A 12,940-nucleotide genomic window follows, 5' to 3' on the forward strand; every position below is an offset into this window, starting at 1 on the left:
GCTGCTGCTGGGGCTCCCATGTTCCCTACTAATGCCGTGCGTGTGAGCTCCAGGGTCCACCTACCCCTGGGGCTGGACTGCTGCAGGGTGCCCTTACCCCAGGCAACTGACAGCTGCAGGGTCCCGCAGCCACTGGCCGTGGTTGCAACCACTGGGCAGCTGCAAGGGGTCCACCTGCCAGCGGCTGGGCAGCTGCATGGGCAGGGCTAGCTGGGAGCTTCAGTCCCAGGGCAGAAAATGTCATGGAGGTCAGTGGAAGTCACTGGTTCTGTGACATAATCGTAGCCTTAAGTTATGAGCAGCAGCAGAGGCAATGGACCTGTCTGCACAGACTCTCTGGAAGAAAGCACTACACAAAACCTTCAAAATGTGAACTGAAATTTTTTTAGCAACAGATGGGCTAAAAAATGAAGGTTTAAATTCTGCAGAAGCTGTTAACACTTGCTTGGGAAAGAATCCTGCTTACCACAGCTCAGTGGTATATTCGAGGTCTGCTTAAAATATCCTATTGTTGAAAAGCCAGGTAAACTGTTAGGAAGCAATCAAAGATTAATGTGTTTGATCTAGAATTTAAGGAAAAAATATTGCCACAATGAGCTCTTATGCAGATTTGTGGTGCTGCTGATCATACGCAGCCTCTTCCATCTGAGTATAGGGCCCTTAAAGTTTTAGATTTTAAGATAAATTGGAAAGCTTTTACTTGCCAAGACTTAAGCCCAGAGTTGCTTACTAAGCAGTAAGTGATGACGTAATTTATTTAACAGTGCAGAGTTTTGTATTCAGTTTACTGCTTTAGGTGGTGATAGTGTTGGCTGTCCTTGCATTGAGGCCATGGATTGAATTGGTTAAGGGGTGGTTCGTCTAGGTCAGAGCTAAGGGAACGTTGCTTGGCAATATGGAGTGGTTTATTCCGCTCTTTGCTGTACCTTTTCTGTGGATAGAGAAGCTGATAGTTTGACTCCTTTTAGTGAGCACTAAATTACTTTTTAATGCTGCTTTATCCTCCATATCCACTGGTGGTTCCTTTTTGGAGCTAATGCACTGCAGTTGGTTGCAATTCAGAATGCTTAAAGATATTGTAACGATAACGGAGTAAAAGTGTAGAGTTTGTAAAACTTATTTCCCAGGGAAGCGTTTTATACCAACACTCAGCAAGACTGTGAAATGGGTATTGTATATCTTTTATAATGACTTCACACTTGGTTAGTTGCTGGAGCTGAAAGGCCCTGTTTTGGTACACGTTTTTCCCCCTCACTTGTGGTTTTGAGGTATGTAATAAAGGGCTCTGTGTTTTTTTCAGAGTTAAAAATAATGCCCCACCCAGCTCTGTGTGTGTTGAATAACTGCAGTTTTGTTACTGTAGGAATGCTTCATGTTTGAGGATCATGAGAGGATACCATACACTTAAAAACACAAACAAACAAAAACCCCAAACCCAAGAACCCTGGAGCAGGAAGCCAGATATCAAAGGAGGATAAGAAAGGTTTGACAGAAAGCACTACAGTAAAGCAGAGAGAGAGAGTGAGAGTAGCTTTAAGAATATTTTCCATATCTTGATGAAATTCCTCGTTCAGTATTTTTTTTTAAAAAAGTGATTAATTTTATGACTTTTTTTTTTTTTTACTGGAGTCACGTGACACTTGTCAGTGATTTACAAAGAAGAGAAAATATTATCCTCGTATTAATAGAGGGGAAAACTCAGGAATGGGAAGGTTTCACTTGCTCCAAGCCCTGGTCTACGGTGTGGGGGGGAGAGAATCGATCTAAGTTATGCAACTTGAGCAACGTGAATAATGTAGCTGAGGTTAATTAAACCTTGCTAACTTTTGTATTTTCTTTCTTAGGCTTTATGCAAAGACAATATCTATCCAGGTCTTCTCATGTTTGCTAAAGGCTATGGGAAGAACAATGAACCATTACGAGGATATATTCTGACTTTCTTCATTGCTCTTGGATTCATATTAATTGGTTAGTTAATTTAAATTGGAGTAAAAAATTTTGAATTCTTTTTGTGCTGTAAAATGCTGTACGGTCTTATGCTTAGATGACAGGGTCCATGGAGTCTTGGAGATTAGATTTTTATTTTAAAAATTGTTGGTGTTGGCTTGAGTTTGGAAACCTGTTCAATGGATAGGGTTTGAGGATTGTTCTCCCACATATTCAGAAGTTACTTCAGATTCATCTCGGGGCTTGGTCTTCGCTACTGGGGAGATCGATGCTGCTGCAATCGATGCAGCTGGTGTTGATTTTAGCGGGTCTTCCACTAAATCGACAGTAGAGTGCTCTCCGATCGACTCCAGTACTCCAGCTGCCCAAGAAGAGTAAGGGAAGTCGATGGGAGAGCAGTGCAGTGAAGACACCATGGTAAGTCGACCTAAGCTGTGTCGACGCCAGTTGCATTGTTCATGTAACTGCAGTAGCGTAACTTAGGTCAACTTACCCTGGTAGTGGAGACAAGGCCTCAGTCTCTACTAGTGGGGGAAGGTAACAGTTAATATTCAGACTTTTTTTAACAAATCAGTTTTTTTTTAATCCTTTCCCAACCCTATTGTATTGTCTTATTCATTAGCTTACTATAGAGAGCTGTTGTATGAAGTGGAAGCCTTTTATATTTATTTACAGATTTTTAATACAGACAGACAATAAAACATCTATGCTTGCGTAAGTGGCAAGCTTGCACAAATAGAGGACTTTAAAATTTGCTCTCCACTAAACCTCTGAAGTGCAAGATTCTCCTGGTGCTGCCAGAGATGGGGGCCAGCCAGGTAATAATGCATTCCTTGCAGGTAGATAGAAGATCTTCCACATCATCCTCTAGCTCCTTCCGGAACTGCTTATGTTAAAAACTGTTGCTGTTACTCTTATGTCTTCCCCATCTGCTTATTCTGCATTTTTGAGGGCTGTTGGAGAAGGAAAGACCAAGTTTTCACTGCTGCACATGTGGTCTGAAGTTTTCATTAGAATGAAGAGGGTCCTAGTAGACTAAAGTGTCATGTTCTTGAACAGCTGTATTTTATTTGTCCTTTTGTGGTTGTGGGAAATGACTAGTGATAGCTACTACTACTGCTTCTATCCAGGTGAAAAGGAGAGCCCTGCTCTTTCCCACCTCCTAATCCATTTAGGAAGGAAAAGGGGGAGGGGAGTGAGTTTTCTTCTCTGTGCAGAGGAGGGCAGAGGCTGCACCCCTCTCTGTCTGTCTGCAGTTGCACTGAGACTAGTTAAAGAGAGTCTAGATGGTACGTCTCAAATTCCAAACCTCTACTTGAATCTGCCAAGACCCTCTTTACTCTTGGGACAGCCTCAACTGCTGCAGAAGGAAGGGGACACACACACACACCACACACACACACTCTCTCTCTCTCTCTCTCTCTCTCTGTGTCTATCTATCTATCTAAAGGGTCACATCAGCAGTAACAGTAATAGCCTTGCTTCAGTCTTCTGTTAAGGTGGGAGTCAGGCAAATATGCTTCTCCATTTGCCCACAGGTATATGATTTCACCCGTTATAGCTCCCACAGACCTCTATTAAACTGCCATCTGTCTTCCTCTCACATTCCAACATATTGCAGACTAATGAAAACTTTAATATTCATGGGCTAATTGTGTAATTCTTGGGAAAAAAATGTAAATAACCTGAATTAGCAAACAGTGTAGTCAGATAGCAAACAGTATCTGACTTCAAACAACTTTGGTACTCCTTGAGTGCCTGCAAATTAAATAGGTAATATTTTAAACAAATGTCTGCTGTACATTAATTGATCACAAAGAATTATAACTCGCATTGAAAGCTTTGAAACGTTTTAAATTCAAAGTTTATTATTCTGTGAGAAAATAAAACTGAGACTAAACCTATTTCTTTGACTGTGTCTGAGGAAGAGAGAGGTAAGTGATTAACTAGTCTAGGACTTTATCAGGTATAATTGAACATATTAATATTTGGACTCTTGAACTGAGAAAACAGATTTTCTACAAATCTCCTTAAAAACGACCTTAAAGTGAGTGTGGCTGGAGACACAAGGTGATGGTGATTTTTGGTGGCAGAATAGGCCTATTTCTGAAGCAGATTTAGTTTTATGTGTTTGATTTTTCTCTGTAGTAGTTGAAATGATTGCTAAGAAATTGTTTAGAGCAGTTTATGGTATTAGACCATTATATAGATCTGAATAAAATAAAATGTGTTAACAAATCTACTGTTTCCACTAGAGAGAAGAAGGCCCTTGTTGCAAACTTTTGGCCCTGGGATTTTTAAAGCAGTTTGATAACAAGCTTAATAACTATTTGTTTTTCTTTGTGTTTTTACAGCTGAATTGAATGTCATTGCTCCAATAATCTCCAACTTCTTTTTGGCTTCATATGCCTTAATTAATTTCTCTGTATTCCATGCCTCACTTGCAAAATCTCCAGGTAGGAATTTCATATTTGGGGGTTTAACACATTTTAAAGCTACTCTAGAAACAAAGTATTCCTGCATAGAAGTTATTAATTTACTAATTCAAGAATTTAATAAAAAAACATCTTAGAAAAATTACTAGACTAGCCGAATCAAACCCCTACCTAAGGCTGACACTAAAGCAACCTCTTTGGTAACTATGGGAGGCTTGTATCAGAGTGGTAGCCGTGTTTGTCTGGATCTGTAAAAGCGGCAAAGAGTCCTGTGGCACCTTATAGACTAACAGACGTATTGGAGCATAAGCTTTCGTGGGTGAATACTTACTTCGTCGGATGCATATGGGAGGCTTGTGGTTGTAGCTGTCACAGCTTGGAAACCTGAGTAAGATGTCTTTTCCTCCTAATACGCTTTCCAACAACTAATTCTAAGCCACGTGTGTGGGTGCAGCATGTAAAATGTGACTAAAACTTTGATTTTTGTTCCTCCATTTGTTTTGAAAACTCTGGCTTAAGGACTAAAGCCAGGATTTTCAAAAAATGGGTGCTTTGTGACTTGTTTACATGGAAGAGCATAAGGGCTTGTTTACATGGAGGATTTAGTCCACACTACTGAGTACACACTTGAATGACCTATGTCCACATGATGCAAAGGTTTAAAGCATACTAACTGGTCAGTTAATATGTATTCTATAATCCACTAACTCGATATGTAATGAATTTATGTTCATGTGCACACATCACTCATTCTCATTAGCTTGGCAGGCTACCCACTGCTATCCCATGCTGCTTTGCATGATGCCAGAACTGACCTATCTATCTGTGTGTTCTCTGTTGCTCATGTAGAACAGATATCACCTTCCAGTTCAAATACTGGCACAAGGCCAAGACCTGTCCATTTGCTCCTGGTGTTGTACACCTCAGCATTCTGGCAGTTCTGTTGTTGCTATCATTGCACAAAGTCCCAGCCATGTACACGCTGATACATATTGAATCAGAAAACAATTGACTCTGTGTATGCAGTCAGTGCATACTATGTAAAACACAGTGTGAATTAAACCCTGTGTATAGACATGGCCTGTTTTCATGTTTAGGTTCTTGAATAACTGGCTTGAATTTTCTAATGTTCTGAATACTCATCATATCTCATTGACCTCTGAGAGTGCCCAGCTAATGCCTCATCCTAGCCTGAACTACAAAGGAGTAAAACTTCACTAGGCAAAGAGACTGGGACTCGGTCTCTAAGGGAACTGCCTTAAGGGTCACTCCTGGTTGTTATGGGGAGGGGAGAGAGAGAGACTGAAACACTGGCTCATTAAGCAGGTGATGAATGGAGTCAAGAGCTATGCCTCAGAACAAGGAAGCCATAAGAAAACTAAAGCCCTCAATGAGATTGGAAGGCCCTTCTAGGAAGGAGTGATGGTCTCTCCTAACAAAACATTGGGCCAGGACTTGCTGTCCTTTTTAATTCCCTCCCATTGACACTGGGTGTCACTGGGATTATGTGGTGATGCTGATGGGAAGGGAATTTTATTGTTCAGTTTTTAGTTAAGCAATACTGATGAAAAAATCCTGTTTGTAGAGACTACTTGCCCCTCTGGAAAAGAATTCCTTATGGTGTTCTTATTTGTTTCCTTTGCCCCAGGGTTTAAAAATTGATGACCCTAATCGCAAGAAATAAGGCAGCGAAGCTATTGCACTTCAATTTTTATTTTATCTGTAACAAAAGTATTGCTATACCTATAAAAGAATTGCATTCAACATAAATAGGAATTTCTATTTCAGTTTTTAGCCTACTGAGTTTAGGTTGGAGCCCTTTTTAAAAAGTCCTCTTCACTCTGTTGTTTGGGGCCAAACTTATAAAGGTTCAATAAGTTGCCTTCGATTTTTGTTTGCGCAACCTTGTGCGCATGTTTTTTATTCTATTGCTTATACACACAAGTGATGAAATTAATATGTTGAAAGCCCACATACATATGTAAATCCTATTTCTATTTACAACTGAGCCTGCTAAATTACATATATATAAATAAGCAGGCATATTTTGAATTTTCTGTACGTCAAGCTGTATGGGTATATTCACTTCTGAAAGCATTTGTGTAGATCACAAATGACGATGCAGTCTTTGCAGATTAGCCATATTAAAAGACTAATATTCCACTAACACTCTTGCGCTACATTGATGACATCTTCATCATCTGGACCCATGGAAAAGAAGCTCTTGAGGAATTCCACCATGATTTCAATAATTTCCATCCCACCATCAACCTCAGCCTGGACCAGTCCACACAAGAGATCCACTTCCTGGACACTACGGTGCTAATAAGCGATGGTCACATAAACACCACCCTATATCGGAAACCTGCTGACCGCTATTCCTACCTACATGCCTCTAGCTTTCATCCAGATCATACCACTCGATCCATTGTCTACAGCCAAGCGCTACGATATAACCGCATTTGCTCCAACCCCTCAGACAGAGACAAACACCTACAAGATCTCTATCATGCATTCTTAAACAATACCCACCTGCTGAAGTGAAGAAACAGATTGACTGACAGAGCCAGAAGAGTACCCAGAAGTCACCTACTACAGGACAGGCCTAACAAAGAAAACAACAGAACGCCACTAGCCATCACCTTCAGCCCCCAACTAAAACCTCTCCAACGCATCATCAAGGATCTACAACCTATCCTGAAGGACGAGCCATCACTCTCACAGATCTTGGGAGACAGACCAGTCCTTGCGACAGCCCCCCAATCTGAAGCAAATATCACCAGCAACCACACAACAGAACCACTAACCCAGGAACCTATCCTTGCAACAAAGCCCGTTGCCAACTCTGTCCACATATCTATTCAGGGGATACCATCATAGGGCCTAATCACATCAGCCACACTATCAGAGGCTCGTTCACCTGCGCATCTACCAATGTGATATATGCCATCAGTGCCAGCAATGCCCCTCTGCCATGTACATTGGCCAACTGGACAGTCTCTACGTAAAAGAATGAATGGACACAAATCAGACGTCAAGAATTATAACATTCAAAAACCAGTTGGAGAACACTTCAATCTCTCTGGTCACTCGATCACAGACCTAAGAGTGGCTATACTTCAACAAAAAAGCTTCAAAACCAGAGTCCAAGGAGAGACTACTGAATTGGAATTAATTTGCAAACTGGATACAATTAATTTAGGCTTGAATAGAGACTGGGAATGGATGAGTCATTACACAAAGTAAAACTATTTCCCCATGGTATTTCTCCCTCCCACCCCCCCCCCACTGTTCCTCTGATATTCTTGTTAACTGCTGGAATTAGCCTACCTTGCTTGTCACCATGAAAGGTTTTTCCTTTCCCCCCCCTGCTGCTGGTGATGGCTTATCTTAAGTGATCACTCTCCTTACAGTGTGTATGATAAACCCATTGTTTCATGTTCTCTGTGTGTGTATAAATCTCTCTCTGTTTTTTCCACCAAATGCATCCGATGAAGTGAGCTGTAGCTCACGAAAGCTTATGCTCTAATAAATGTTAGTCTCTAGTCTAGGTGCCACAAGTACTCCTTTTCTTTTCACTAACATGGTATGCAGTCATTTGCATTGTGATTCATGCTGTACCATCTTCTAAAGGTATACTGCAAAGCAAAAATCAAACTTGAGTAACGTACGGACTTCTGTATCAAATACTCCTACTCACCAGACTGCTAGGAATATCTAGCACAGAAATAATGTCAAACTCCACCTTTTAAAAAGTGACCTATACTTCCTGCCATATAATCATTTCTGCTCCTGTCCTTAATAACCTAGATGAAGCTTTCTTTGAAATATTGCAAGAAGTTGGTGGATGAGCTTTAAGGATAAATGTGTGCCAGAATTTTTAATATATTTTTATGCTCACGCTTTCTCTCTGAAATTCTTTAACTTTTCCTATTTGTGCTTTGATTAGGTTGGCGTCCTGCTTTTAAGTACTACAATATGTGGGTTTCTCTTGTTGGAGCGATTCTCTGCTGCATAGTGATGTTCGTCATTAATTGGTGGGCAGCATTGCTAACATATGTCATAGTCCTTGGACTCTATATTTATGTCACTTACAAGAAACCAGGTAGGTATGTGATTTTCAATTTAAAAAAAAATCTGGGCAAATTTGAGAAACTCTGATTACTTAATTTTGTTAAATATTGTGTTTTTTGTATTTTAAATTTACATTTGTATTTGCATGGTTAGTTACAGAAGAAACTTTATTCTCAAAATAAGAGAAAAGCATCTCACATACATTAACTATATAGATTCAAAAGGTAATGTACTCGATCTGTAAAAGATAAATTGAGAGGAAGTAGTGTGTGCATTTTGGAGGAGTTATGCGTAATGGCTAAAATTTAGCCTGAGTATTTTTAGTAAAAGTCATGGACAGGCCGTGAATATTTGTTTACTACCCATGACCTGTCCATGACTCTTACTATATGCCCCGAACTAAAACGTGGGCCGAGGGGCCGCTCTGAGACAGGACAGGACCCCCGCAGGCACAGGGTGGAGCTCGCAGGCTCCCTACCCAGTTCAGAGTGTCCCTGTAGCTTCTAGGGGGAAGGGTGGCTGGGGGGGCTCTGCATGCTGCTCCCACCACAAGCACTGGCTCCGCAGCTCCCATTGGCCGGGAACCGCAGCCAATGGGAGCTTTGTGGGCAGTGCCTGTGGGAGTGGGCAGCGCGCAGAGCCCTCGGGCTAGGAGACACAGGGACATGCTAGTGGGAGCCGGGGAGTCCGTCCCCCAGGTAAGTGCTGCCCTTACCCCAACCCCCAGCACTGAGCCCCCTCCACACTCTGGCCAGACAGCCCCAAGCCAGCACCAGCTGCTGCAGAAGTCACGGAGAGCCTCGGAATCCGTGACTTGTGTGACCTCCGTGACAGATGCGCAGCCTTAGTTATAAGTGATATTTGGCCCAAGGTATCAGGTAGACTTGTTTCTGCAGAGAGGTAATGGAAACGTATTTCCTTATTACCTTTTCTGTTGTGCTTATCGCTAGAGTATCTGAGTGCTTCACAGACACTAATTTAAAGGCTTGAGCATCCTCGGGGAGAATGTGATCTTCGAGATTTTTAGCTGCTAAAATCTAAACAATTTTTACTGAGCATGTGTAAACTGTAATTTTTTCCTCAAAGGCTTATAATGTGGTCAAATTTGAGCAGATTTGCATGAGGACTACACACACACACAGCCACCTGCCAAATTCCAAGTCCCTGCTCCAAAGCATTTGGGCACAAGAGCTTTTCATATAAAATACAGGCAGAATTTTTTAACATGTGGAAAACACATTTTTTTGTAGTCTCATTCTCTGAAGCTAAACCATTTTGACTATAATTTTCCAAAAAAAAAAAAAAAAAATGGCCTGAGACAAACTTCTGGCATGAAAAATTTCAGCCCAAATGGTTAAAATTTGGCAAAGTTATAAGCAACTGAAAAGAGGATCTTATATTTAGGGCCCTACCAAATTCATGGTCCATTTTGGTCAATTTCAAAGTCATAAGATATTAAAAATCATTAATTTCATGATTTCAGATACTTAAACCTGAAATTTCACGGAGTTCTAACTGTAGGGGTCCTGACCCAAAAAGGGGTTGTGGGGAGGGAGGGGGGTTTGCAAGGTTATTGTAGGGGGGTTGCGGTATTGTCACCCTAACTTCTGTGCTGCTGCTGGCCACAGACCTGCCTTCAGAGTTGGGTGGCCAAGAAACAGCTGCTGGCTAGTAGCCCAGCTCTGAAGGCAGCCTCCACCAGCAGCAATGCCGAAGTAAGAATGGCATGGTATAGCATTGCCACCCTTACGTCTGTGCTGCTGCTGGCAGGACGCTGCCTTCAGAGCTGGGCACCTGGTCAGCAGCTGCCACTCTCCAGCCACCCAACTCTGACGGCAGCACAGAAGTTAGGGTGTCAATACCGTGACCTCCCCCACCCCCACAATAACCTTGTGACCTCCCCCAAGAGTCCCTTTTGGGTCAGGACCCCAGGGTGAGAAACACTGGTCTCCCCAATGAAATCTGTATAGAATAGGGTAAAAGTACACACAAGACCAGATTTCACGGATGAGACCAGATTTCACAGTCCATGATGTGTTTTTCATGGCCATGAATTTGGTAGGATGCTACTTATAATGAGGAGTGTCAGGCAACCTTATGGGGTGGGATGACTTGCCCTGCCTATAATTTAAACTTGAGAAAATTTCCTGTAATTGAAATTCTCTCAATGTAGAAGGCCTTAAAATCCATACTTGTCCACACTCTGCTTGTGAGAATTGAAATTCTACTTGGTAGTTATTTTAGTTTAAAAATTGGACTTCTTGCATGAGAACATGAAAGACCAGACTTCTATAGCTATTTAATTTTAGTGAACTCGTTACACTCTAGGCACTCAATTTCTCTTAAACAGTGATAGTCTAAAGGATAGTTTCTTAACCCAGGTTTTTTCATCATGATTTAGTTTGCCTGTTGATTTAAAACTAATGCTTACTTTGCTAAATTTTCCTTTTGCAGTAGAGCAGCATAGCTACAAAACCTATTTGACAAAAGCTATGAAATCTTTGTACAAACACCATAGAATTCTTTGAAATAGGTCAGTTTAAGTAACTTCTAAATTTGACTGTATAATATGAAACATCTAGTTATCTAGAAAAGTTGATTTGATTACAGAATTATCCTCTTTACAGTAGAGTTTAACTGGTTTTTCCCTTAACTTAAACACAAGCTAGGTTTACTTTAGCCTGCTTTCAGTGGAAATTATACTCTAATTTTAATTTGATTTTACCTAATTTTTAGTTGATGTTGGAGCTAAACAGACACTGAATTTTTAGTTTTAGAAAATGGTTATATTAGTCAAAATAACTTGTGGCATAATATTAAATTTTTTAAAACAAATCTTCCCACAGATGTGAACTGGGGATCCTCTACGCAAGCCTTGACTTACCTAAGTGCATTGCAGCATTCTGTCCGTCTTGCAGGCGTGGAAGACCATGTAAAAAATTTCAGGTAACAGATATGCTCATGCTGGAGGCATAGTGTAGAAGTTAGAAAAATCTCTTTCCACTAAACTGTGCACTCAGCAAAACAGGGTTTTGATGCTTCCAGAATCCACAACTCTTTATATGAAACTGTCTGGCTTTAAATCTCTCTAAGTCTACAGATATTCTAACATATGCTTGGATCTTGGGACACGAACATCCATCACAAGGCTGTGTTTCAGCTTCCCTTTACTCCTGCCTCTGGCAGCATGTCCATTCTTGACAAAGACTGCAACAGCAACACAATCTTGGAGGATTTGCAGCCATGGGATGCAGAATTCTTGCTAATTCCTTGGAAATCTGCCCATATGTGAAGGGAGCATATAATGAGAAAATACTCTGATTTCGGGGCGGTAAGATTAGGATAATGGGAAAACTGACCTGAATAATTATGAAACAAGCTCTTCTGCAATAGCTGTTTTGGAATAGTTCCTTATGTGAAAACTATTCTGGAATAATTTAGTATATTTCCATAGTAGAATAACTATTATTGAATAAAATGGGGAAAACAATATACATTTCCCTAACCTTTTTCTTGGAAATGACTCCACTGCTGTGGCTGAATTTTTTCAGAACAAATCAGCCTGACATGGAAGTTTTCCCTACTTATAGGGATGGAAATCAGCCTTACATGGAAAATTTCAGCCCAGGCAGTTAATTTTGCAAAGGTATAAACTACTGAAAACTTAACTCTTATAATGGGAAATGTCAGGCAACCATACTAATAGGCAATCTTGCTAGTCTCATGAACGTGGTTTTATAAAATATTAAAATGACACTTCTCCCTGTGTGTTTAAGTTTCTGGTTACTTCACTGAAGCGCTGTCATCATTGCTGAGATAATATAATATTATATATTATTATAAAAATAATAATTTTTGTAACTGTCAGCAATGTGCAAACTGGATGAAATTGGCAGTGGAATTTGACTTTATACATCAATTTAGTTATCACTTAACTGCCTAGATCAAACGTTTATTTCCAAAAGTGGTTTTCTACTTGTGTTAATGTGAAGAGTGAACATACTTCTGCTAATGAGCAGGCCTTTAAGATTGGATTGGAAATACTTTTTATTTTGTTTTCTAGGTAGGAAATACATTTTCCTTATTTCAAATGCTTCTTAGTTTATGGTAAAGAATGTTTTTTTTTAGAACAGTCAGTTATAAGACTGACTTGCCTTGGTATTAAAATGACTTGTACTGACAACCCTTGTTGCTGTTGGTTCTTTTAAACAAAAGAAAAACAAAAAAAAACAAAAACCCCACCCAGACATTTGTTGTGTCTTGGCAAGACTGAGACTTACCTACTTGTTTTGATTGGGGAAGCTTGCTGGTTTTTGGATGTAGTGATTGTATAAATATAGCTATCAAAATGAGGGCTAGCTAAATCTTTACATCTGGGTTTCTGTGTATGAAAGTTAGAGAAATAAACATTACTCCTTGTGCTGTGGTCCCTTTTTTCCCACAAAAGGGAAATGAAAGGTGTTGACAAGTGATCTTATGACTCC

At 40.4% G+C, this 12,940-nt stretch overlaps 1 protein-coding gene across 2 annotated transcripts in view; it reads left to right on the forward strand.

The window, feature by feature from the left end:
- SLC12A2 (solute carrier family 12 member 2) overlaps window positions 1-12,940 on the forward strand; it is a 113,203-nt gene that overhangs the window by 75,716 nt on the left and 24,547 nt on the right. For both annotated transcript variants that reach the window (XM_038402580.2, XM_038402581.2), the window contains exons 12-15: window positions 1,845-1,968; window positions 4,302-4,403; window positions 8,332-8,487; window positions 11,303-11,402. In XM_038402580.2, the coding sequence (XP_038258508.1) occupies window positions 1,845-1,968; window positions 4,302-4,403; window positions 8,332-8,487; window positions 11,303-11,402 (482 nt within the window). The remainder of the gene's footprint in view (window positions 1-1,844; window positions 1,969-4,301; window positions 4,404-8,331; window positions 8,488-11,302; window positions 11,403-12,940) is intronic.

This window comes from Dermochelys coriacea, chromosome 5 (assembly GCF_009764565.3).
Source record: "Dermochelys coriacea isolate rDerCor1 chromosome 5, rDerCor1.pri.v4, whole genome shotgun sequence".
In the NCBI taxonomy this organism is placed as follows: Eukaryota; Metazoa; Chordata; order Testudines; family Dermochelyidae; genus Dermochelys; species Dermochelys coriacea.